The following is a 26,722-nucleotide window of genomic DNA, read 5'->3' on the forward strand; positions in this document are numbered from 1 at the left end:
CTTTCTTTGCAGACAACAAAATATTAGCTCAATTTCCTGTCCTGCGCAGTGGCGTGGCAACAACCATGGCGGTGGCTGACAAATCTACAAAAGAGCGGTTATTGTTGGTACTGGACGATTTAGAGGTGTTATCCAGGTACGAAATTATTATTTTCTCACCCTTTAATAGTTGTTATCTTAACAGCCATTCAAATGATCTAGTTTGTCGCTAATTCAAAAATGCCTTTGCCTACGTTTCTTGTTCTGAGTGTATTGTTAGCGACCTGAGTGGTACCAAAGATTTTTATAACTAAACCAAGATCGAGCACAGCATGTCGTTTCCAATGGGATCAAATGAGCCATAGTGGGCATAATAGGTAAGGAGGGGTGCAGAGCAAGTACGAGTTAGTGAGATCCTATTGGCGCGTTCTAGCGTCATCTGCATATTTCCGTTAAGGAACGCCTACTGTGAATTGCGCGTGTGCAATAAGTCTTAAACAACTAGATTTTAAACAACTTTTGCAAAGGGTAAAGTCTACAAACCTCAGTCCACTCTGTTTATAACAGATTCTAGTTTTGGAACAGAAAACTGTATTTCGATCAAATGATTAATCGATTTCGGCCAAAATCCATCTCGTTCCATCTTCTCCCACTGCCCGCCATTGGGCTTCCTCTCACTACCATATTTGGAGGTAAGGGGAAACGCCAAGCGGATGCTTCAAATTTATACATCCAGTGAAATATCTGTCTCATTGTTCTATCTGTGGTTGTACACTCAGAACCAGGGTCCGGTTTCCCAAAATAATTTAAAAACTAAATTCATTTTAGGATTCTAAGATTAAGATTAATTTAGCCTTATGATGCTTGTGGGAAACCGGTCCCAGAAACGTAGGCATTTATAAAATGCAGAAACGTAGGCATTTATAAATGGGTTGGACTTATTGAATGGACAACCTGGTCTCAGAGTATGTATTATTCTGTAAGTAAATCCGAAACACTCCATATAGTATATGTTACGTTTCTTATGTTATGTATTAATATGTGGATGTCCATCACCCATTTCGTTTGGTATGTTACAAACTACAATTCGTATTATGTTATGAATTTGCAAAATGTACATTACAAATTAGCAAAATGTACAATATTTTACGAATTTGAGAAACGTACAATATGTTCGGAATTTGCAAAACAGATATGTTACAAATTCTAGCTAGGTGGCTAATGCTAGTTGGGTTAGGGGAAGGGTTAGTAAACATGCTAAGTAGTTGCAAAGTAATTAAAGTAGAATGAAGTTGAAAAGGTGCTAAAAGGCTAAAGTTGCCTGTGATGAGATTCAAACTCTCATTTCGGTTGCTAGACGTTTGCGTATTACGCCCGACAATCCCCCACCTTTCATTTTTACCTTAAGTAACCATCTGTTTTATGTAACCATATCTGAGATACATACAGAATAATACGAAATGCTCTGAGACCAGGTCCGAATGGATGGTCAGGAGGACTATATTAACTCATTTTTGCAAACGCAATGTTCAAGTAACTAATTGGCGGTAATTTATTATCTGGTAATTTTCTCTGTCAAGTATTGTCTTTCAAACTGAGATGTTCTGTTTTCTCTCCATTATCATGCATGGAAACTAAACCCAATATTACTCATATTTCAGGGAATTGATAGAGATGCTTGCACTGTCAAGGAGCCAAAAACTCCCTCAAGGAGGCGAGGACACTCAGGTAACAGGCTAACCCAATAATGGACTAAAGGAGCTTAACGTTACTCCGTAGGACCTTAGATATTCTGTTTAAAGGCAAATTGGCTTTGGAAACCAAAACAGCCAAATAATCTAAACGTGAATCAATTGTGGTACGGTTCTAGAAACATAAATCCCTTTACTTTCCTATCACGTAAGAACTATTTCACAAATGCAAAATACACACTTACTGTACACTGTTTTAACCGGTTTTATCACAGTTGCAGCCAACAGTATTTTTCAGTAACAACACGTTTGCTGCGTCTGTCTTCCGGTTTACACACGTTCGTAGACGCAGATGTTTAATTAGCACAGATTGTCCACTCTGTCTGTTTTCTGTAAAAAAGCACTAACACTGAGGGGGGTTTGATTAATCTGGCCCGGGGTACACTGGGCAATGCCCGGTCACTTCAAGGGCTAGTAACAGGCATCTGATTTAACATAAAACTGCATAACGTGTTAAATATATAGACAAGTTGGTTGTTTAGCAACAAAACCGACACGTGTGCAACTACGGGGCATAACAGACGAATTTGGCTTAGATTGACAACATGTAAACTATATTTAGTCTCCAATGTTTATTGAAAACATAAATACATTTGCACAATGGGTACTTGTTGTCTCTCAAATACTTTTTGACATGTAGTGCATGTGGACACCCCTTCAAATTAGTAGATTCAGCTATTTCAGCCACACCCGTTGCTGACGGGTGTATACAATCGAGCACACAGCCATGCAATCTCCATAGACAAACATTGGAAGTAGAATGGCCTTACTGAAGAGCTCAGTGACTTTCAACGTGGCAAAGTCATAGGATGCCACCTTTCCAACAAGTCAGTCTGTCAAATTTCTGCCCTGCTAGAGCTGCCCTGGTCAACTGTAAGTGCTCTTATTGTGAAGTGGAAACGTCTATGAGCAACAACGGCTCAGCCGCGAAGTGGTAGGCCACACAAGCTCACAGAACGGGAGTGCTTTAGCGTGTAAAATCGTCTGTCCTCGGTTGCAACACTCACTAGCGAGTTCCAAACTGCCTCTGGACGCAACGTCACCACAAGAACTGTTTGTCGGGAGCTTCATGAAATGAATTTCCATGGCTGAGCAGCCGCACACAAGCCTAAGATGCTCAATGCCAAGCCTTTGCTGGTGTTATGACGTTGCCCTCTGGGTTTTCTATGCACCATCCCCCGACCTCTATACTTCTGACGCAAGGCTGTGTGAAGGCGGACGTAAATTCCAAAGGGAATGTCCTGCCTTACAGGCCACAGTTTTGAGACAGAGTGGGTTTCGTATAGAGAACAAAGGATTCTTCCACCTCACAGGATTGGAGAACCGAACGACATTTATGTTCTGGAGAAGGTATAAAAGATCGGTGAAGAATCCAGCTACGAACTGGTCCGCTTGGTACAATTTTATGACAACTCATGAGAGACAATATGGCCATATTACCATACTAAGATTTATATACTAGCCTCAGCGATGAGACTTACATCTAATGGTTGTATAAAATGATTTAATAAGATTAAAGCTATTTGGAATATGTTGAGATGCTATGTACTGATGTTAATGTGAGAGAATTTTATTTCTGTACAAAGCTTAACTCAGTCATTGGCACGCCCCCAGGGACACAGACAGGACAAGGCGTCATGTGACAGCCTTTTCTATGTTCAGTATAACCCCCCCCCCCACAGAATTTCTTTCTTTAGACCAGGCCTCCACTCCATTACGAGTTGGCCAATAGGTTTGACCATGCATCCCTCTACTGAACTTTAACCATACCACGTGGTTAAACTTTTAGACTATCGATACCGACAGAATAATAACAAGTCTTTGATATTAATTACTAGTCTGCAGCTAGAAATTCGGTATCATTGAACGCGAAGACCGACGAAACATCCATTATTTATTTATATATATATATATATATATATATATATATATTGATTGATTGCAATTGTTTCTGAATGAGTGAGTGTTCATGTGCAAAGGATTAGCATATCAATTGTTAATATTTATCAACTCTGTTGTGCCTCCTCAGCTGCCCTTTATCACCCGTTGTTTAACATGTCGGTTTAGGGCACATTCCTCTACCATTGCTTTGTAACGATACCTACTGTTTTGTATGCTTTCTGTGAATTACTTAGTTTAGTAAATAAATGATTTTAAGACAATTGATGTATGGATGACTTAGTGAAGACTGGGTTCGTGCAGATAACAACAATTTACGACGTTTGGAATGAGACTGGATGCGAGGTAATAACACATCATTAAAACAAGAAGATAATAGATCAGATCTTATAATATATAATGTTATAATATCTGACAGTTATATTAGGAAAATTATAACTGTGTAATCTGAATATTTTCCTTGGGGCCCCGACCTAGTTAATTACAGTTACACGATTAATCAGTTAATCGCGTAATAATAATTAGAGTTATTTGATAAACATGTCTTCAAGTTAATGATGCCCAAAGACACGACAGGTGTAAAGCTCGCCGCTATTGGACTCTTGAGCAGTGGAAACGCTTTCTCTGGAGTGATGAATCACGCTTCACCATCTGGCAGTCTGACGGACAAATCTGGGTTTGGCGGATGCCAGGAGAACGCTACCTGCCCCAATGCACAGTGCCAACTGTAAAATTTGGAAGAGGAATAATGGTCTGGGGCTGTTTTTTATGGTTCGGGCTGGGCCCCTTAGTTCCAGTGAAGGGAAATCTTAACGCTACAGCATACAATGACATTCTAGACAATTATGTGATTCCAACTTTGTGGCAACAGTTTGGGGAAGGCCCATTCCTGTTTAAGCATGACATTGCCCCCGTGCACAAAGCGAGGTCCATACAGAAATGGTCTGTTGAGATCAGTGTGGAAGAACTTGACTGGCCTGCACAGAGCCCTGACCTCAACCCCATTGAATGCCTTTGGGATGAATTGGAACGCCGACTGCGAGCCAGGCCTAATCGTCCAACAGAGTCAGACCTCGCTAATGCTCTTTTGGCTGAATGGAAGCAAATCCCCGCAGCAATGTTCCAACATTTAATGGAAAGCCTTCCCAGAAGAGTGGAGGCTGTTATAGCAGCAAAGGGGGGGACCAACTCCATGTTAATGCCCATGATTTTGTAATGGGATGTTCGATGGAATGTGTCCATGTACTTTTAGCCATGTAGTGTACATTTGGGAGGGGGGGCGCCCCCTTGTCAAATTGAACAGTAATCTGCACCGCTCTGTCATATCTGTTCCATAAAATAAATGTTTATTTTCTAATTAGTTTTCATTGGGATTGCAGATTAAAGCATTTTTATCAAAAGCAATCACTTTTGCATGTGAAAACACAATCTTACTTTGTACTACACGTGCTTAATTACGTCACTTTTGTTTTAAGCCGACGTTGCCCTTGGCTTTGAACGGAGCACCTGGCTCATGCCAGGAGGCAGCCCAGTTCCAAATTGAATGCAGTCAACTTTCAGCCGGTGCGAACCCCCTAAAATTTTTGGAGTGAAAAAATGTATTCCTCGCTGATATGAAACATAGGGTCCTTATGCTTTCAAAACCGTATCGCAAGCGATGCGTGTTAATGTTCAGACCGAGCGTTGGGGGTCTTAAACTCCCCCGTACAGAAGATGCCGTCATACCTCTATGTGTAATGTAATGGAACTGAGAGTCAGGATCAAGGGCTAGTAACAGGCATCTGATTCAACAGAAAACTGTACAATGCGTTCGCTATATTGACAGGTTGGTTGTTTAGAAAAAAAGACAAGGTTGGCTAAGATTGTTGACAACATGTAAACTATATTTCGTCTCCAATGTTTATTGAAAACAAATACATTTGCACAATAAGCACTTGTTGTCTCTGATACAGTTGTTGGTTAGCTGGTGAATTTTAGCCATATTGACATAGATGTGACATCAGTCAAAACAAGACATGGTATCAAGAACAAGATGAAACTAGCTGAAACAAGCCACTTATGATTCCCCACATAGCTAGCAACAATGATAAGAAGTAGCCATCTGGCCATCCAGAATCACAACAGCACACAGACTTCTGCCCCAACTAACCCGTCTATACCTTTTTTTTTTTTTAAATGTAGCAATATCTACAATATTCACAGAATTAATTGTACACTATACCACTAAAATGTAGTTCTTATTTACATGTATTGTGAAATAGGTTTGATTCGGCCTTTTCTCCATACAACTCTGTCTCAATAGTAGTCTATACATTGCAATGTGCATGCAATAGATGTCAGAAGTCTGAATGGATGTGTTTTGCTGTGGGTAGATCCTGGAGCTGCTGGTACAGAGAGACAAAGAGTTCCAGGAGCTGATGAGGGTGGCCCATGAGCAGGGCAAGGTGCACCAGGAGATGCAGGTCCTTGAGAAGGAGGTGGAGAAGAGAGACAGCGACATCCAGCAGCTCCAGAAACAGCTGAAGGAGGCTGAACATATACTGGTGAGTACAGCAGAGCTGAGGACAAATGAGAAATCCTAAAGAGACTATAAAATGGGTCACATTTTATTAACAGGCAATTTGAACAAAACAGCACTTTGTTTCTGACTTTGATTCAACCTAACCTTTTTACCCAAACCTCTCTTCTAGGCGACTGCTGTATACCAAGCAAAGGAGAAACTGAAATCTATTGATAAGGCCAAAAAAGGTGAGCCTGATTTTCACAGCATTCATCTGAATAGCCGGAGAACTTTATGATAAATACTACCAAAGATAATACATGAAACTAAAAGTACTGTTGTCTTTCAGGGAGCATCTCCTCAGAAGAGATCATCAAATATGCCCACAGGATCAGTGCCAGCAATGCAGTCTGTGCCCCTCTCAACTGGGTACCAGGTATGTCCTGTTTCTGCCCATTTGAGCTTCTGTTATGCTGTCTTCGATGCCCTCTATTTTTCAACCCCCACCCCCGCCAGATCCTTCTTCCCTTGCATGTTCCTTCTCTCCAGAATGGAAATTCCTCTCAGTACTGATGGGGAATATTTGAACCTCAGTCACTATCATAGCCGTCACTTGCATTCACAATACTACTGTAATTACTCTTCAATCAACTTCATGGCATATTCCTTATAACAGGTGATCCGCGTAGACCTTACCCCACTGACCTGGAGATGCGCAGTGGATTGTTGGGTCACATGAGCAACCTGCCAACCAATGGCGTGAATGGACACCTCCCTGGAGATGCACTGGCAGCTGGGAGATTGCCAGGTATGCTTTCGGTTTGTGTGGTTTCACCTTTCGACAAATGGAATCAACTGTTTTTGTCTTCTCCTAGGATCTGTGTTTTGATATGTTTCTGTGAAATATACTGTAATACTAACCCTATCACTGTTTAATTACTCTTTCTTCCCTCCCTTCATCAGATGTGCTCACCCCCCAGTACCCCTGGCAACCATCAGATGTCTCAGTGGGCATGCTCCCCCCTCACCATGGCAACGACTTTGGGCTGGAGCCCCCCGGCCACAACAAAGAGAACGAGGACGACGTGGAGGCCATGTCTACAGACTCATCTAGCAGCAGCAGCGACTCGGACTAAGTGTGTGTCTGTCTCTGTCTGCCCATCTGTGTGTGTATATCTGACTCTGATTTGGGAATTGGACACACCCAGTACCTCGTAGAGCCAGCTATCCATCACACCCATAACATTTACGATAAGCATCAGTTGATACAGGGTTAGCTATCCGATATAGCAAACAACTACATAGAATCCAGAGAATATTGAGAGATACTCATCTCACGGTCTTGTTTTTCTCTGACCCTCTCTATTCCCGGCTTGTTGATGAGACATTTGTACAACACTATCTGTGATCCCCAATGTAATATCACCAGCTCTCTGTAAAGTCCACTGCATCAGTTCAGGGGTGTATTCATTAGTCAGATTCGGTAATGGAACACAGTTTGCAATGAAAACAAATGTTTCTATTGACAAATTTGGGTAGGTCCCGCCCCGTTTCGTTTGGTTCCTAGAGTAAACGGTTTCCGTTGCAAAATGTTTTGGAACAGACAAAATGTTGTGCAATAGAATCCGACTAAGGAATACACCCCAGGGTAATGTCTGGTACTACGTGACTGATAACAGACATATTCCTTTTGTTGTCTATCAGGTTCCCCTTTTTGTTTCTTTGCTGTTTTTTTAGACTGGCAATGGGGAATAGTGTTGAAAAGTACATGTACCTTTGTGTAGGAAGGAATATAACAGTATTTCATTAAAAAAAGAAGGAAAAAAAAGAATGTTGTTGCTGATTCGAACCCAAGTGCTCCTTATCGCTGCTATTGCTGAAAACATGTCACCAGGAGTGGATTTTGAAATTGTAGGTGCACTTACCTGAGTTAACTTTTTTTTTTTCAAAAGTAAAAACTGCTTATTTCAGGCAAGATTCATCAAGCACACCTTATATTCTTTATATTGAAAAACGGCATATTAATTGACTGATGGCTTGTTGCTCCATGTGTAAATAAGGCTGTATATATTGTAGTTTTTTTTCAGGCTTGTAAATAAATATAACTTTTGAGTAAATACTTTGTGTGGTGCTGATATCCTTGATACCATTTGACAGGACATTGTATAGTTTTAAGAATGCGCAATGTTGAGTTGACTTGACCATATGTATTTATTTATAGCCATGTCTTCAAATTGTAAAGACCATGGAATGTGCACCAAGCCTGTGTAAGGGGCACTTGGTTTACTACGCATGCGCCCAATTTATCGTTCGCTTCAGGGAAGGAAACATGGCGGCGTCCCTGATTTGTGGCCGATTTTCGGCTAGCCTGAGAAATTCTGGGGCAAGATCGATACTTACCACTGCATCCAAGGTAAGTGTGCGTTGGAAAAAAGGGGACGAAATCCGTCTGCCTGTAGCTGTGATAATGTTTTTGCTGCACCATCTTCGACGTCCAAAATTCCCCAAAAAGAGACAGGGTCATATTTGACATTAGCTCATCGCCATTGAGGCTGCTAGGAAACTGGCTATGCTAGCTACCTAGACATTGCTCATGTTTATCTTACTATCCAGCTAGTTACTTTCACTTGCTAGCGATGGCAAAATGAATGTATTTATAAAACGACTAAATGTATTAAAAGACAAGTCATTTTGGGGGTACAGGGATTTGCGTTTGCTAACAAGAGATTTTCCGCTCACATAGTTCTAAACACAGTGACCTCCAACACCAAAGCGCCGACGTCAGAACGGGATGAATGGAGGCTATGCGACATCGAGACTGTCGGCATCTGAGATTTAGCTAAATAGGTTAGCTACAATAGGCAGCTAGCTAACTGTCCGATTTCTAAGAGTTAGTGGGCCTTTATACATTCGAGAAACGTTTTTGGTGTCGATTCAATTGACGCCCAAATGACATGTTTGATGAATTCCTCTTTCATATCCGCAAACTTCCACTATTGACACACACGTTACTCCACATTTGTGTTGTGTGTATCTGTGTGTGCCCTCTTTTGTATGGATGTAACAATTCTCATTCAGTGTCCTTGCACAGACGATGTACTCCCCCTGACATGAGTAGGTACTGTAATTTCACTGCTTCACTAGTGTTAATGTACTCTCTCCCTACATCACTTTCTCTCTCCTCTATCCCCTTCTCACTCCCTCTCTCAAGGTGCTGGGTGGTTCCTCTGGCCTGCTTGGGCCTCAGCAGCAGTCCCCCCACCTGCAGCAGCAGCAGAGGAACCTCTCCCTGCATGAGTACATGAGCATTGGTCTGCTCAAAGAGGCTGGTGTCTGTGTGCCCGAGGGCAAGGTGGCCAGCTCACCCGATGAGGCCTACTCTGTTGCCAAGGAGATTGGTAATCCATAGCCTAATAGGATGTGGGCAAATAAATTGCAGTAGAGTAAATTGGGGATAAACACTTTGAATTGACAGTAGGCTTATATTATGTCAGACCAGGTAGTAGTGAGTCTATGTATTAACTAACTAATCTTCTTTGATGTTTGACTGAGTCAGGTATGGTCTGAGAGTGGGATGTATACTGTAATCTAGGGATGCCCCAGTATCATCGTAGTGCCATACTGAGAGCTCCGATAGAATGGCTGGAAGTTCATAATACCTCATAAGAGTTCAAAAGACAGTAGGGCCGGGACGATACCAGGATCGCAATACTCGTTAGTGTCGTGGCATGGAAACAAAACAAAAAGTGGATTTGACTTTAGGAAAACAGCCCTAATGTTGTCTGTCATCCACGGTCACATTTATTTTCAAAAGCTGTAGCACACAATATTTTACGTACTGCAGGTTTTTAAAGGACCAAAGAGTTTGGTCTGCTTCGTGTTTTCATTTTTTTCCTGGAAAAAAATATTGCTGTACTGGTATCGTCACAGCTCTAAAAGACAGCAGTTTAGGGCTGTCCCCAACTTATGTTTTTCTGTATTTTTTAGCTTACGACCTATGACTGCTAACGATATCTAGGGATGGTTCACTGAGTGCTCACATCCTAAAATATACACATTTCACCTCACATGACCATTATGCACATTACGCATGGTGGTGGTGGATTTTTTTTAACTTCAATTCACTTTTGCGCATAGTCAATCACAGTGGTGGAAAAAGTACCCAATTGTCATACTTCATTTAAAGTAAAGATGATAATAGAAAATGACTCAAGCTAAAGTGAAAGTCACCCAGTAAATTACTACTTGAGAAAAAGTCAAAGTATTTGGTTTTAAATATACTTAAGTATCAAAAGTAAATGTAATGACAAAAATGTATTTAAGTATCAAAAGTTAAAGTATGAATAATTTCTAATTACTAATATTAAGCAGACCAGTAGGCACAATACATTTTTTTTAAGTTTATGGATAGCCAGGGGTACACTCCAACACTCAGACATAATTTACAAACAAAGCATTTGTGTTTAGTGAGTCTGCCAGATCAGAGGCAGTACGGATGACCAGGGATGTTCTCTTGATAAGTGTGTGAATTGGACCATTTTCTGTCCTGCTAAGCATTCAAAATGTAACGAGTACTTTTGGGTGTCAGGGAAAATGTATAGAGTAAAAAGCACAATATTTTCTTTAGGATTGTAGTGAAGTAAAAGTAACAGTTGTCAAAAATATTAATAGTAAAGTACAGATGCCCCCAAAAACTACCTAAGTAGCACTTTAAAGTATTTTACACCACTGCTTAATCATAATCAGAGGTATACTACATGACCAAAAGTATGTGGACAACTGCTCATTGAACATCTCATTCCAAAATCATGGGCATTAATATGGAGTTGGTCCTCCCATTGCTGCTATAATAGCCTTTGCTATTCTGAGAAGGCTTTCCACTAGATGTTGGAACATTGCTGCGGCGACTTGCATCCATTCACCCAACATCATTAGTGAGGTCGGGCAATGAAGTTGGGCGATAGGCCTGGCTCACAGTCGGCGTTCCAATTCATGCCAAAGGTGTTCAATGGGGTTGAGGTCAGGGCTCTGTGCAGGCCAGTCAAGTTCTTCCACACTGATCTCAACAGACCATTTCTGTATGGACCTCGCTTTGTGCACGGGGGCATTGTCATGCTGAAACAGGAAAGGGCCTTCCCCAAACTGTTGCCACAAAGTTGGGAGCACAGAATCATATAGAATGTCATTGTATGCTGTAGCGTTAAGATTTCCCGTGACTGGAGCTAAGGGGCCTAGCCCAAACCATGAAAAACAGCCCCAGACCATTATTCCTCCTCCACCCAACGTTTCAGTTGGTCCCATGCATTGGTGCAGTAAGCATTCTCCTGGCATCCGCCAAACCCAGATTACTCTGTTGGACTTGTTGTGGAAAAATTCTTACACAGAGACACTCAAAGTCAATTTTAAATGAATCATTGTTTGTCAGCGTGCTGGAGAGGTTCCAACCAACTCAATGCACCATAGTACACATGTAAATCAGAAGCTCTGCCTGGGCAGACTCAGCAGTTGTCTTATATACAGCTATACACAGACAAGTTATTTTTGCATGATTTAGCATAATTCATGAATCATTACCGTTTTGTTTCATTCATGTGACCGACCAATACTCTTTCATAACATGTGACAGACCAACACCTCACAAGGTTTCTCCTCTCTAAGCTGAGACCTTGAAACTGATAACTTTCGTTAGTTCTTAAAACAACGTCTCGGCGTACTGCCAAATTGCAGCTATTGATAAGTGAGGATTTGTAGTCAGCCACTTGCATGAACACAGAGATTGGTTTATAGAACAGCACATAAATAGGACACAGAAATGAGTTACAAGAAAAGCACCAACATTCAAATTCCCATTACAGACTGCCAGATGGTGAAGCACCAGAGAACACGTTTCCACTGCTCAAGAGTCCAATGGAAGTGAGCTTTACACCACTCCAGCCGACACTTGGCATTGTGCATGGTGATCTTAGGCTTGTGTGCGGCTGCTCGGCCATAGAAACCCATTTCATGAAGCTCCCGACGAACAGTTCTTGTGCTGACGTTGCTTCCAGAGACAGTTTGGAACTTGGTAGTGAGTGTTGCAACCGAGGACATACGATTTTATGCGTTTTTCAGTTTCCACTGCTCCATTGGACTCTGGAGCAGTGGAAACACGTTCTCTGGAGTGATGAATCACGCTTCGCCATCTTGCAGTCTGATGGACAAATCTGGGTTTGGCATATGACAGGAGAATGCTACCTCCCCAAAAGCATAGTGTCAACTGTAAAGTTTGGTGGAGGAGGAATAATGGTCTGGGGCTGGATCGGGCTAGGCCCCTTAGTTCCAGTGAAGGGAAATCTTAATGCTACAGCATACAATGACATTCTAGATGATTCTGTGCTCCCAATTTTGTGGCAACAGTTTGGGGAATGCCCTTTCCTGTTTCAGCATGACAATGCACAAAGCGAGGTCCATATAGAAAGGGTTTGTCGATTGGTGTGGACGAACTTCACTGGCCTGCACAGAGCCCTGACCTCAACCCCATCGAACACCTTTGGGATGAATTGGAACGCCGACTGTGAGCCAGGCCCAATCGCCCAACATCAGTATCTGACCTCACTAATGCTGTTGTGGCTGAATGGAAGCAAGTCCCCACAGCAATGTTCCAATACACAAGGTGAACTTACTAAACTACTCTACAATGTGTATTACCATGAACTTCAAATAGGCCTACCGGTAGACATTTATGTGTTAAAATAAATATGTGGGTGAACTCCGATTGCTGGTCGCAGTGTAAAAGGCCATGCTCCCTATGCTTTCAAGTGCATATTTTTTTTTAAGGCGGGTAAATGCCGTTTACCTTACAGTAGGCCTACACCACTGCCGGTAGCCTATCCTCTCAGCCAAGGCAATTTTAAATACATGAACACACTCAGAATAGGTATCCTACATTCAATATAATACATGAGTTGAATCAAAGCACATTTTACACCCTAGAGTTGTCCATAATTCATGAGTTAATGCTTGGTCTTCACAGATTGTGTGACATAAAACACTACCTTTCTTTCCTTACATTAATGACATTTATGAGTGTTTGTCATTATTAAGCATTTTAATGAAAATTACAATTAAATTACATCATTGAACTTAAACCCTGTACGAATTATGGATCTTGAAGATCTCTGAAAATGCACTGTAAATGAAACTATGCCTACGTAAAATGTAATGATGTTTCGCTGTGAAAACCGTTCTCATGGGCACTTAAATCCCAAATAATGTAGGCCTATGTCTTTTGCAAAATCGAATGCTTCTAACCCAAAGAGTTAACTATAGGCCTACTTTCATTAATGTAAACTTGGCGCATGAATTGGATGTGCAATGGTGTCTAGCTGTAGACTAGTTCTCTAGTGACATCGTCAATCATCATCAGCTGATCCAGGAAAGAAAACAAATATTGATAGAAAATAATGACGCTAAATAAATGCTACTACTTCTGGTCACGGAGAATGCATAGACCTGAAAAACAAAGCAATGAGCGCTCTAAACAGCTGACTGACAAAAGCAAATAATGATACATCAACGGATAAATCGAATGCATTGGAATAAAGGCTATTTTTATCAATTCTGAAAATGAGGAAGTATGCCTTCAAAGGAAAATCTATGCATCAAGGAGCTGAGGCCAAAATTCAATTTTTTTTATTTTACCTTTTATTTAACAAGGCAAGTCAGTTAAGAACAAATTCTTATTTTCATTGATGGCCTAGGAACAGTGGGTTAACTGCCTTGTGCAGGGGCAGAACGACAGATTTTTACCTTTTCAGCTCGGGGATTCGATCTTGCAACGTTTCGGTTACTAGTCCAACGCTCTAACCACTATGCTACCGGCTGCCCCCATTACTGAATGGACAGCACCGCCACAGAATAAATGGTTTAAACCATGACAGAGAGCTGGGGGTGTTTGTTTCATTGGGAGATTTTCATATTTACCACTGTAAAACATATTTAACATGCATTTTAAACAAATAGTAGAATGGTTATATTAGCATAATTTCAGGGGAGCTGAGCCCCCCCCTTTGCGCCCCCGTAATTCGCACCATGAAGTACAGTTGAAGTCGGAGGTTTACGTACACTTAGGTTGGAGTCATTAAAACTCGTTTTTCAACCACTCCACACATTTCTTGTTAACAAACTATAGTCGGTTAGGACATCATCTTTGTGCATGACACAAGTAATTTTTCCACCAGTTGTTTACAGACAGATTATTTCACTTATAATTCACTGTATCAGAATTTCAGTGGGTCAGAAGTTTACATACACTAAGTTGACTGTGCCTTTAAACAGCTTGGAAAATTACATAAAATGTCATGGCTTTAAAAGCTTCTGATAGGCTAATTGACATAATTTGAGTCAATTGGAGGTGTACCTGTGGATGTATTTCAAGGCCAACCTTCAGACTCAGTGCTTCTTTGCTTGACATCATGGGAAAATCAAAATAAATCAACCAAGACCTCAGAAAAAATTGTAGACCTCCACAAGTCTGGTTCATCCTTGGGAGCAATTTCCAAATGCTTGAAGGTACCACCTTCATCTGTACAAACAATAGTACTCAAGTATAAACACCATGGGACCATGCAGCCGTCATACCGCTCAGGAAGGAGATGCGTTCTGTCTCCTTGATGTAAATGTACTTAGGTGCATAAAATGCAAATCAATCCCAGAACAACAGCAAAGGACCTTGTGAAGATGCTGGAGGAAACAGGTACAAAAGTATCTATATCCACAGTAAAACGAGTCCTATATCGACATAACCTGAAAGGCCGCTCAGCAAGGAAGAAGCCACTGCTCCAAATCCGCCATAAAAAAAAGACAGACTACGGTTTGCAACTGCACATGGGGACAAAGATCGTACTTTTTGGAGAAATGTCCTCTGGTCTGATGAAACAAAAATGTAACTGTTTGGCCATAATGACCATCGTTATGTTTGGAGGAAAAAGGGGGAGGCTTGCAAGCCGAAGAACACCATTACAACCGTGAAGCACGGGGGTGACAGCGTCATGTTGTGGGGGTGCTTTGCTGCAGGAGGGACTGGTGCACTTCACAAAATAGATGGCATCATGAGAAGGAAAATTATGTGGATATATTGAAGCAACATCTCAAGACATCAGTCAGGAAGTTAAAGCTTGGTCGCAAATGGGTCTTCCAAATGGACAATGACCCCAAGCATACTTCCAAAGTTGTGGCAAAAATGGCTTAAGGACAACAAAGTCAAGGTATTGGAGTGGCCATCACAAAGCCCTGACCTCCAATCCTATAGAAAATGTATGGTCAGAACTGCTAAAGCGCGTGCGAGCAAGGAGGCCTACAAACCCGACTCAGTTACACCAGCTGTCAGGAGGAATGGGCCAATATTCACCCAACTTATTGTGGGAAGCTTGTGGAAGGCTACCAGAAACGTTTCACCCAAGTTAAACAATTTAAAGGCAATGCTACCAAATACTAATTGAGTGTATGTAAACTTCTGACCCACTGGGAATGTGATGAAAGAAATAAAAGCTGAAATAAATCATTCTCTCTATTATTCTGACATTTCACATTCTTAAAATAAAGTGGTGATCCTAACTGACGTTAGACAGGGAATTTTTACTAGGATTAAATGTCAGGTATTTTGTAAGACGGACTTTAAATGTATTTGGCTAAGGTGTATGTAAACTTCCGACTTCAACTGTATATAATCCTTTGTGACCATATGTAACTCTGTGATTAATTATGATTGACTATTGATGTTAAATGTTTCCACACCCAGTGTGTTTAGTGGTGAATAGTGACATGTATATTTTGGGATGTGAGCACAAGTCTGTTTGACCTAGCGAATATCCATTTCGGATCGAAACATTGTCAACAAAGCAGTGAATTGGGAGCATAAACAGTGTGCCTTGTTGTTCTTTACTAGTATTCTTTATTAGCCCAGCACCTATGTTAAGGATGTGCGTATGACCACAAACTGTTCTAATGAGTAGGGCTAAATGATTCACTAAGTACTCATTGCTAACACAATTTGTTTGGGGTTGGATACAGATTAACTTGACAGCAACAGTCTAGTCATTTAGGGGCTTATGAGTGCATGCTTCTGCTAAAATGGTTGTTAGACAGTGTTTGACAATGTTTTGTGTAGTTTGTTACACACATTATCTCTGTGAATAAGTGGAATGTTGGGCATATCTGTAACCGTTACTGTCTCTCTTTCTCTCTCTGTGTGTCTCAGGCACCAAGGATCTGGTGGTGAAGGCCCAGGTGTTGGCTGGAGGCCGAGGCAAAGGCACATTCGAGGGAGGGCTGAAGGGAGGAGTGAAGATTGTTTACTCGTGAGTGTCAGAGACATCTCCATTCAAACTGCACCCACATTTCTACTCTGTCTGACCATGGCAATGTCAATTCTTCTTCACCTCTCTTACAGGCCAGAGGAGGCCCGGGACATCTCCTCTCAGATGATTGGCCGTAAGCTGTACACCAAGCAGACAGGCGAGCAGGGCCGTATCTGTAACCAGGTGTTCATCTGTGAGCGCAGGTACCCCCGTAGGGAGTACTACTTCGCCATCACCATGGAGAGATCCTTCCAGGTGAGGCCATTCTCCGCCCCTCCACGCCTCTCAGGTGACAACAGGTGACACCGTCAGATTTGACAGATCGGTCAGTTGTGGGAATCTTGATTTAAGAATGTTGTTGGTGATGTTACCACTAGATGGTGTAGTGGTAAAGGACATGGGTATGGACATGTTGGAAATGCTTGAGCTCCGTGGGACTTGGTTGTCCCGCTGTAAGCTGTATGCAGTTAGTCTTTTCACTCAAGAGGTTAGAGAAACCAGTTGTTATTCCAAATCAAACTTTATTTGTCACATGCGCCAACTACAAGTGTAGACCTTACTGTGAAATGTTTACTTACAAACCCTTAACCAACAGTGCAGTTCAAGAAGAGTTAAGAAAATATTTACCAAATAAACTAAAGTAAAAAAAATAATAAAAAGTAACACACTAAAATAACAATAACGAGGCTATATACAGGGGGTACTGGTACCGAGTCAATGTGCGGGATACAGGTTAGTTAAGGTAATTTGTACATTGAGAACTTGATGACCGATGGATCAATTCAATCTTTTGTTCAATTTGTGATATTGCTGTGAGAATTATGTTCCATTAATTTGCTCCGTTTCAGTTTGATTGCCACTCCATGACGGTGTAAAATTATTGGTACTAATAATCTATCGGACCCTCCCTCTGAACAGGGCCCCGTGTTGATTGGCAGCTCTCAGGGGGGTGTGAACATTGAGGATGTGGCAGCGGAGAATCCCGACGCCATTGTGAAGGAGCCAATCGACATCATGGATGGAATCAAGATGGAACAGGCTGTTTCGGTACAGTTGGGATCGGGTTGTAAAAATACCTAGTCAGACAAGACAAAGCATATGTCAAACTCTTGATTTGTAGCTATTTTGGAGCACGTTTAAACAAATGACTTGTGGCAACATTTACTGTATATTAATATTTGGTCTGTCTCGAGTTTCTCTCTCAAGAGAAGGGCCCCAGAAGCCTCAAAAGGCCTCAGAATCATGTTAGTTATCCCCTCACGCTGACTTTGATACAGTCTGTGATGCTCATTCAACATGCCATCTCACTTACTACATGTCACATGTGCCTGCGGTGTTTCCATGAACTGACACCTCCTGTCTCTCACATTCACTCTACCTCTTATTGTATTTTCTTCCTCCTCTCGCTCACGTCCTCTCTCCTTCAATTGAATTCAAGTGTTTTACAAGCTGGGAATACATTGCTTAGTGTTGCCAAAGTATATATTTTTTTCAGTCTCACATTTTCTCTCTCCGCTTTCTCTTTCTCCAGATTGCCACGAAGATGGGCTTCCCTGCTGCTCTGATTGACGACGCAGCTGCTAACATAATCAAGCTGTACAACGTCTTCATGAAGTACGATGCCTCCATGCTGGAGATCAACCCCATGGTGGAGGACGCCTCTGGCCAGGGTACACACACATGCTTGCTTTTCGTTCCCAGTGATGTTGTTCGTCACGCAAGTGTTAAGTGCTGGGTGAGAGCGTTGCCAGTCAGTGTTAAAATCTTGGTTGGAGGCTTCTCCCATCGATCTATGACTCACTGTCAATCATGCTCACTAATGCACTCCCAGTGAACAATCATAGTGTGAATCACAGTACTTTTAAGTGATGGGCCAATTAGGCAGCTAAATCCAATAGTACTGAAGGAATGAGAGGATCTTATTGCACAACCAACTGTCATCACCATAGCCATATATGAGAGTATGGTGGCTGATGAGGGTCAAGTAAGAGGCACTATTTTAGCTTTGAAATGTGAAAAACTTTCAAGTGCTTATATGTACTTCTAAGTACTTTGTGGTTATGGACTGAATTGACCAACCCCATACATACAAGAAGAGTTGATTGACATCAGGAATTGCCAATGATGGCCCTTTGATGCTACTACGTCAGCAAACCATACTTTTGGTGATATAGTATATGTGTACACCACTTCAAATTAGTGGTTTCGGCTATTTCAGCCACACCCATTGCTGACAGGTGTATAAAATCAAGCACACAGATATGCCATAGACAAACATTTGCAGTAGAATGGCCCGTATTGAAGAGCTCAGTGACTTTCAACGTGGCACCATCATAGGATGCCACCTTTCCAACAAATCGGTTTGTAAAATTTCTGCCCTGCCCTGGTCAACTGTAAGTGCTGTTATTGTGAAGTGGAAACGTCTAGGAGCAACAACGGCTCTGCCGCAAAGTGGTAGGCCACACAAACTCACAGAGCGGGACACTCACTACCGAGTTCCAAACTGCCTCTGGAAGCAATGTCAGCACAATAACTTTTCATCGGGAGCTTCATGAAATAGGTTTCCATGGCCGAGCAGCCGCACACAAGCCTAAGATCACCATGCGCAATAACAACCGTCGGCTGGAGTGGTGTAAAGCTAGCCGCCATTGGACTCTGGAGCAGTGGAAACGCGTTCCCTGGAGTGATGGATCACGCTTCACCAACTGGCAGTCCAACAGACAAATCTGGGTTTGGCGCATGACAGTACCTGCCCGAATGCATAGTGTCAACTGTAAAGTTTGGTGGAGGAGGAATTATGGTCTGGGGCTGGATCGGGCTAGGCCCCTTAGTTCCAGTGAAGGGAAATCTTAACGCTACAGCATACAATGCCATTCTAGACGATTCTGTGCTTCCAACTTTGTGGCAACAGTTTGGGGAAGGCCCTTTCCTGTTTCAGCATGACAATGCACCCGTGCACTAAGTGACATCCATATAGAAATGGTTTGTTGAGATCGGTGTGGAAGAACTTGACTGGCCAGCACAGAGCCTTGACCTCAACACCATTGAACGCCTTTAGGATGAATTGGAACGCCGACTGCGAGCCAGGCCTAATCATCAGTGTCCGACTTTACTAATGGTCTTGTGGCTGAATTGAAACAATTCTCCGTAGCAATGTTCCAACATCTATTGGAAAGCCTTCCCAGAAGAGAGGAAGCTGTTATTGCAGAAAAGGGGGGACCAACTCCATATTAATGCCCATGATTTTGGAATGAGATGTTTGACGATCATGTACTGTATGGCCATGTAGTGGTCTGTCTATCTTATCTATACCTCAACCCACTGAACCCAGATTCATCCTTGACATGTACAGTACAGCCAACAAATGTTACACAGTAAAGCTATGTCACCTTGGACCAGGCATAACAAAAAGTTCCCTCAAAGTATAAATGGATATCTGCCTCTGGCTGTGTCGTAATTAAGTTACAGGGTCATTGGTTTTGTCGTCCAATGATGATGTCAGCCATCTTTGACTCAGCCTCTTTCTCTTGTGTTCCTCTGACAGTGATGTGCATGGACGCCAAGATCAACTTTGACTCCAACGCAGCGTATCGCCAGAAGAAGGTGTTTGACATGCAGGACTGGACCCAGGAGGATGCCAGGGACCGACAGGCAGCCAAGGCTGACCTCAACTACATCGGCCTGGACGGATCCATCGGCTGTCTGGGTGAGTGCCACAACACACCCACCACTGGTTCACTGCACCACACACCTAACTTTGGTTCACTGTAGTAACAGTAGTGATAGAAATCTTTTGTTATTCGTGTATTCATTCTATACACTGTGTGTGTGTGTGCAGTAAACGGGGCTGGTCTTGCCATGGCCACCATGGACATCATCAAGCTGCATGGTGGCACGCCTGCCAACTTCCTGGACGTGGGGGGCGGAGCTACAGCCCACCAGGTGATGGAGGCCTTCAAACTTATCACCTCCGACAGGAAGGTAAGGACTGAGAGTGGGGGACTCTTGTCACTGTAACTAGCATTTCTCAGTAGTAGGTATTCACGTATCACTATGGCACAAGCAGGCACAGACATGTCATGTATTCCACAGGCCTTCACCCTGACCTCTAACCCCTGACCCCAACTGGAACGGGATGGCTGGGTATCTGGGTCATGAGCAGCCTGCAACTTATACTAATGATGTTTTGATGGGGTAGTGGTAGGGATTAATTAAGAATTCCTGATGTTTGGACCTTCAGGAAGGTCATGGTTATACAGTTGAAGTCGGAAGTTTACATACACTTAGGTTGGAGTCGTTTTTCAACCACTCCACAAATTTCTTGTTAACAAACTATAGTTTTGTCAAGTCGGTTAGGATATCTACTTTGTGCATGACACAAGTAATTTTTCCAACAATTGTTTACACACAGATTATTTCACTTAGAATTCACTGTATCACAATTCCAGTGGGTCAGAAGTTTAAATACATTAAGTTGACTGGGCCTTTTAAACAGCTTGGAAAATTCCAGAAAATTATGTCATAGCTTTAGAAGCTTCTGATTGGCTAATTTACATCATTTGAGTCAATTGGAGGTGTACCTGTGGATGCATTTTAAGGCCTACCTTCAAAGTCAGTGCCTCTTTGCTTGACAAAGAAATCAGCCAAGACCTCAGAAAAAAATTGTAGACCTCCACAAGTATGGTTCATCCTTGGGAGCAATTTCCAGACGCCTGAAAGTACCACGTTCATCTGTACAAATGATAGTACGCAAGTATAAACACCATGGGACCACGCAGCCATCATACCACTCAGGAAGGAGACGCGTTCTGTCTCCTAGAGATGAACGTACTTTGGTGCAAAAAGTGCAAATCAATCCCAGAACAACAGCAAAGGACTTTGTGAAGATGCTGGAGGAAACAGGTATAAAAGTATCTATATCCACAGTCAAACGAGTCCTATATCGACATAACCTGAAAGGCCGATCAGCAAGGAAGAAGCCACTGCTCCAAAACCGCCATAAAAAAGCCAGACTACGGTTTGCTACTGGACAAAGATCGTACTTTTTGAAGAAATGTCCTCTGGTCTGATGAAACCAAAATGTAACTGTTTGGCCATAATGACCATTGTTATGTTTGGAGGAAAAAGGGGGAGGATTGCAAGCCGAAGAACATCATCCCAACCGTGAAGCACAGGGGTGGCAGCATCATGTTGTGGGGGTGCTTTGCTGCAGGAGGGACTTGTGCACTTCACAAAATAGATGGCATCATGAGGAGGGAAAAGTATGTGGATATATTGAAGCAATATCTCAAGACGTCAGTCAGGAAGTTAAAGCTTGGTCACAAATGCATCTTCCAAATGGACAATGGCCCCAAGCATACTTCCAAAGTTGTGGCAAAATGGCTTAAGGACAACAAAGTCAAGGTATTGGAGTGGCCATCACAAAGCCCTGACCTCAATCCTATAGAACATTTGTGGGCAGAACTGAAAAAGCGTGTGCGAGCAAGGAGGCCTACAAACCTGACTCAGTTACACCAGCTCTGTCAGGAGGAATGGGCCAAAATTCACCCAACTTATTGTGGGAAGCTTGTGGAAGGCTACCCAAACATTTGACCCACGTTAAACAATTTAAAGGCAATGCTACCAAATACGAATTGAGTGTACGTAAACTTCTGACCCACTGGGAATGTGATGAAAAAAATAAAGCTGAAATAAATCAGTGTCTACTATTATTCTGACATTTCACATTCTTAAAATAAAGTGGTGATCCTAACTGACGTTAGACAGGGAATTTTTACTAGGATTAAATGGCAGGAATTGTAAAAACTGAGTTTACATACATTTATCTGGGAGGTTTTAAATGGAGGATGACTTAAGGGAACACCTATGGGCGTACACATGCTAGTTTACGTAGCCTGAGGTGTGAGGTTTGATAGATGGTTAAAAGCTCTCTGGTGGTAGATTTGTGGGTAATGTTGGTGCTTATGATTCTGTTGATGCTATAGGATTTTTAGGTTTTGGTTGTTAATGGTCCTTACATACATAGACCTTGATGAAAAGGTAGTTTGTGTCAACTAGGCAAATGAGAGAGCCAAAACAAAATCATACAAAGCAAGACTACACGGAGGTCCAAGGGAGTTGCGTAGGCAGTCAGTGTGTTGGTGTGGGACACGGGCTCGGGACACATGGATTTGTGATCATGCTTTGTGATTGCTTGGTTTTGTCTTGTTTCTATCGTCAATATCTTCAGTCATATTTTCATGGTCAACATGTCTTTTTGTGGTCCTCAGGTGCAGGCCATCCTGGTGAACATCTTCGGTGGCATCATGAGGTGTGACATCATTGCTCAGGGCATCATCATGGCTGTTACAGACTTGGACCTGAAGATCCCCATTGTGGTACGGTTACAAGGTGAGACTGACCTCCCTCATGGAGTCATCGGCTACCGCACTGACATTTTGGCACTGTCACCCAGTGGCACAAACGCACAGTGGGGCGGGAGAGAAGGAAGGGGTGACACCAGGGCAACAATGGAGTGTGGCCTTTTAAAGGTCAAAGAGCAAGCTGCCTGTCAGGATTTGACTCTTCTACTACTTCCACACACACAAACTGTGCTGTGGGACCCTGTAGCTCCCAGCTTTATTCCAAATGTACTAAAATAGATTATAAATACACACACAACTTAGTCACTCAGTTAAACTAAATGTAATTGGACTAAAATGATTGCCTTCACAAACAAATCATAGACTTCTATTTTACTGTATGTCTTCTTGAGGTTATTATTCCAATCATGTAGCCCAGGGATCATCAACTAGAATTGTTTTCATTTTTCTTGAATGGATGATTGGGGGGCCGGAAAATATTTAAAAATAATTTGTAGACTGTAAATGGACCGCAAGAGGCCCTAACAGATGTAGTATTTAACCTTCCTTACATTTTTTTATACAATCACATCTCCTTTATTATGCGAGGGAATACTTAGGAACAGATTTCCAAAATGAAAATCACTTGTAGCCGATTTCCTGATGTTTTTAGTCTTTTATATGATTTATTATGATGAAATGAAACCAGTTGGGGAACCGTATGTAATGTTCAATGCCTTGCATGTATTGAGGCTCTTTCTACTTTCTGCAAAATGTCCTTATCAATAATGATCACCTACTCTAATATGAAATGTAATCTAGACCACATTTATACCAAACGCTATCAGCGACTTACATGAGCAATTAGTTAAGTGCCTTGCTCAAGGGCACATTGACAGATCTTTTTACCTAGTCGGCTCAGGGATTCAAACCAGCGACCAATGCTTTCAACCGTTAGGATACCTGCCACAATATAAAAGGACTGAAATGATGAAATTGCAGATAAAAAGCTATATAAAAGAGAACCAAAGAGCTTTGGAAAAGATGGAGGCTAAAGAGAGACTGCTCCTCTGCTGTGTTTCAGGATCCAGAGTGGACGATGCCAAAGCTTTGATCGCTGCTAGCCCACTGAAGCTCCTGGCCTGTGACGATCTCGACGAGGCCGCTAGAATGGTGAGACACACACCTCTCTCCCTTTCTCTATCCCCTTCGGCCCCTCTAAGCACCTTGGGTGTTGTGTGTGTTTGGTACAGTAGGTCTATGTCTATGTGGAAACAACTAAGGAATGTCAAGCACCGTTTGTGAGGGTCCAGCGTAATGGGGCGTGTGTGAGACAAGGTGCACCAACAGGGTAGTGTGTGTCCCCATTGGAACTGTCAGGGTATAGTGACAGTTTAAATGCAGCTCATCGCCATCCTGCCTGGCTGAAGTGACACTGCCTGAGTTTTATGGCTTTGATTTCTGTCATAGCTAACAACAGTGGCATTGAATCAGAGCAGAGGCCCCCTTCTTATTATCTCTCCTCTCCCTCCTCTCTTTCCCTCAACATCTAGTCTGGCTTAGCTCTCACTGACTCCCACCATCTCTCTCCCTTGTTTTTGGAGGGATCTACTCCAGAGATGAGCATCAGTTAGCCAGCACAGTGGCAGCTTGGCATGACCACCTCATGGCAATTACAGCCCCTCGCAATCAAAACCTTTTTTAGCTTTGTTAGTTTTTTTTGTCTGTTTTTAAATGAGACAACTCGTATTGTTCCCTGCTACTGTTTAGTAGCTCTGTGCTTGTGTTAAACTATCCTCTCTCTCACACACTCTCTCTCAGGTTGTAAAGCTTTCTGAGATTGTGTCGTTGGCTCAGGAGGCTCATGTGGACATCTCCTTCCAGCTGCCACTCTAAGCAACGCCCCCTGAACCTCGACACCCCACCCCCAACCTCTCGAACAGCAAGAAGAAAGAAGCCTCTCACTACTGAGCGAATACTCCAATACAACACGGCCCACCAACTTCTCTGTTAGTTTTGATTCTCTCTCTGTGGCAAGGCTCCAAAATACACACACGTGCATACACACCACTGTAGCAATTTTTGCTCTCCTAATCTCGACTTTCCTCCCTCTCTGTTTTGTTATGTATGCCATGGCTAGTGTGTATTGTCTGTTCAAATGCAACACATTAACATGCTTTTCAGATCAGACACGGGGGCGTTCCTCCAGATTATTCCATTATTACTCGCTCTGTTTTCACTTTCTTTCCGTAAGGAGAGACAGTGATTCCTAGTTACTTCCTCTTCCCCCACCTCTCTCCTTCAGCTCCCAGAATGCCTAGCTCTAGTCATAATGTACAAACCCCAACCTTGCTCTTTTCTTTAAGAGGGTGATAGACCTATCTATTTACCGGTACATTTTGGGAGAATTTGTGCTGTCTGTAAAGGTACAGTTGATTCCACTTAGGCTTCATTCTCCTGGATCACTGGGCTAGAGAGAGTTATGTCGCTGTCAGTCATAGTCCTCTCCCCCTTTAAATCTCTTCCATCTGCAACTACAGGAGAGGCTTTTACTGGGTGGTTCTGAGAATGGGAGATGGGGAAGTTGGCCACTATGCAGAATGTAGCTCATCAGAAGCTAGGGGATAACACTTGAGCTTGTACATTGCTGTTAGGAGGATCTCTTATGTCACTCATTTCATTTCCATGCAATTTTGAATGCATAGCTGGATAAAAGCTTTCTAGTACTCTTGTTTTGAACTAGTAAGAGTTCTATTTGTGTGTGTGTTATCGAAACTATTGGTTATCAGCATGTTTGTCTCTTCCTTCCCCTCACTCTCCCCTATAAGAGCCTGCTACAGTGAATGTGTAGTCTGCCACTATGTCATGGGAAAAACCTTTTTCACTTCATATGACAACACAAATGGGTGTGCGCAGTGTCCTGAACTAAACTGTTAAAAGATTGTAATTAAGTCCTCTCTGTATCTCTCTCTCTCTCTCTCTCCATTCCTATCTCTCTCTGTTACTCCCTAGCCCTCAGAACACAGAAACAGTTATTGTGAGTTGTCAAGACATTTATTATATCTTGTAAATAACGAGACCGCTGTTATCTTCTGTAAAATATTTATGCTTCTCTTGGAGTAAGAAAAAAGAAATGTTTGTTTTAGTTTTGTTGCACTTGTACGGTACTTACAATGTGAAAGTTGTCTGCATCTCGTATGGCTGTTTGGCAACAATTGACAACAAAAACAGAGGAATTCCTAAAGCACAAATAAATATAAAGACCAGGCTCATGTGATGCCAAATTAGGTTCTATACTGTGAGACATTAGCATAAGTGTTAGATTCTTACATTTTCTACATGCCAGACAGTACATGTATTTCAGTTACATAAGTCATTTTTTTACATAAGTTACATATTCCATCTCCTAATCCACTGTGTGGATACGTACTATGTTAAAAGTTTAAAAACAGGATCGTGTCAGAGCAGGGTTACCTCCTGTTGCCAGCACCGTCGGTCTCTGTATGGCGCATGTGGACTCTGGCATTGATTTTGACACGCTTCAAGGAGACATTCACCTTGAGCATCCTTGAAGCCAGGGGCCACAGCACATCAGGAGCTAAAGGCTGTGACCCAGTGGGTTATCGCTGTGTGGGTGGACTGAGTTGGTATACACTGTACTGTAATAAGGTCTTGTGGGTTGCAAGGTAATGGGAGTTTGATTGCTGGAGAGGATATTTTGCATTGCTTTAAGTACGTAACCGCCCCCCTGGATCCTTTTCCCAGAGCTGAAGATTTGAATCACATTCTGCGCAAGTGTTTCTTCACCTCTACTTTACTCACACATTTTTGTGGTGACCCTCCCTTCACATTTCTCCCTGTCGATCGTGAATGATAATTATTTGTTTTACCAGTGAAACGTCTATTCAGCATCTG

The 26,722-nt window shown here is 42.3% G+C and overlaps 2 protein-coding genes across 2 annotated transcripts; both read left to right on the plus strand.

Annotated features, from left to right (window-relative positions):
• Nucleotides 1-47: 47 nt before the first annotated feature.
• LOC106586491 (mediator of RNA polymerase II transcription subunit 4) lies at nucleotides 48-7,947 on the plus strand. Its single transcript, XM_014173859.3, has 7 exons — nucleotides 48-136; nucleotides 1,641-1,707; nucleotides 6,002-6,172; nucleotides 6,320-6,377; nucleotides 6,479-6,565; nucleotides 6,806-6,937; nucleotides 7,093-7,947. The coding sequence occupies exons 1-7, from the start codon at nucleotides 66-68 to the stop codon at nucleotides 7,263-7,265; spliced, it is 759 nt and encodes a 252-aa protein (XP_014029334.1). The 5' UTR covers nucleotides 48-65; the 3' UTR covers nucleotides 7,266-7,947.
• A 460-nt stretch (nucleotides 7,948-8,407) lies between these two features.
• On the plus strand, nucleotides 8,408-26,075 carry LOC106586493 (succinate-CoA ligase ADP-forming subunit beta). The gene is made up of 11 exons (XM_014173860.3): nucleotides 8,408-8,542; nucleotides 9,341-9,527; nucleotides 16,367-16,466; nucleotides 16,559-16,721; nucleotides 17,385-17,513; nucleotides 17,998-18,136; nucleotides 20,011-20,172; nucleotides 20,305-20,447; nucleotides 22,736-22,856; nucleotides 23,892-23,980; nucleotides 24,629-26,075. The coding sequence occupies exons 1-11, from the start codon at nucleotides 8,459-8,461 to the stop codon at nucleotides 24,701-24,703; spliced, it is 1,392 nt and encodes a 463-aa protein (XP_014029335.1). The 5' UTR covers nucleotides 8,408-8,458; the 3' UTR covers nucleotides 24,704-26,075.
• The last annotated feature ends 647 nt before the right edge of the window (nucleotides 26,076-26,722 follow it).

This window comes from Salmo salar, chromosome 25, assembly GCF_965601325.2.
Source record: "Salmo salar chromosome 25, fSalSal1, whole genome shotgun sequence".
Lineage (NCBI taxonomy): Eukaryota > Metazoa > Chordata > Actinopteri > Salmoniformes > Salmonidae > Salmo > Salmo salar.

Bases quoted from the DNA above. Each gene is read 5' to 3' on its own strand.
- LOC106586491 (XM_014173859.3), top strand. From the start codon at position 66: ATGGCGGTGGCTGACAAATCTACAAAAGAGCGGTTATTGTTGGTACTG. The intron at 6,378-6,478 runs GTGAGCCTGATT...GTTGTCTTTCAG, and splicing joins TATTGATAAGGCCAAAAAAG to GGAGCATCTCCTCAGAAGAG. The intron at 6,566-6,805 runs GTATGTCCTGTT...TCCTTATAACAG, and splicing joins CCCTCTCAACTGGGTACCAG to GTGATCCGCGTAGACCTTAC.
- LOC106586493 (XM_014173860.3), top strand. From the start codon at position 8,459: ATGGCGGCGTCCCTGATTTGTGGCCGATTTTCGGCTAGCCTGAGAAAT. The intron at 17,514-17,997 runs GTACAGTTGGGA...CTCTTTCTCCAG, and splicing joins AGATGGAACAGGCTGTTTCG to ATTGCCACGAAGATGGGCTT. The intron at 18,137-20,010 runs GTACACACACAT...TTCCTCTGACAG, and splicing joins GGAGGACGCCTCTGGCCAGG to TGATGTGCATGGACGCCAAG.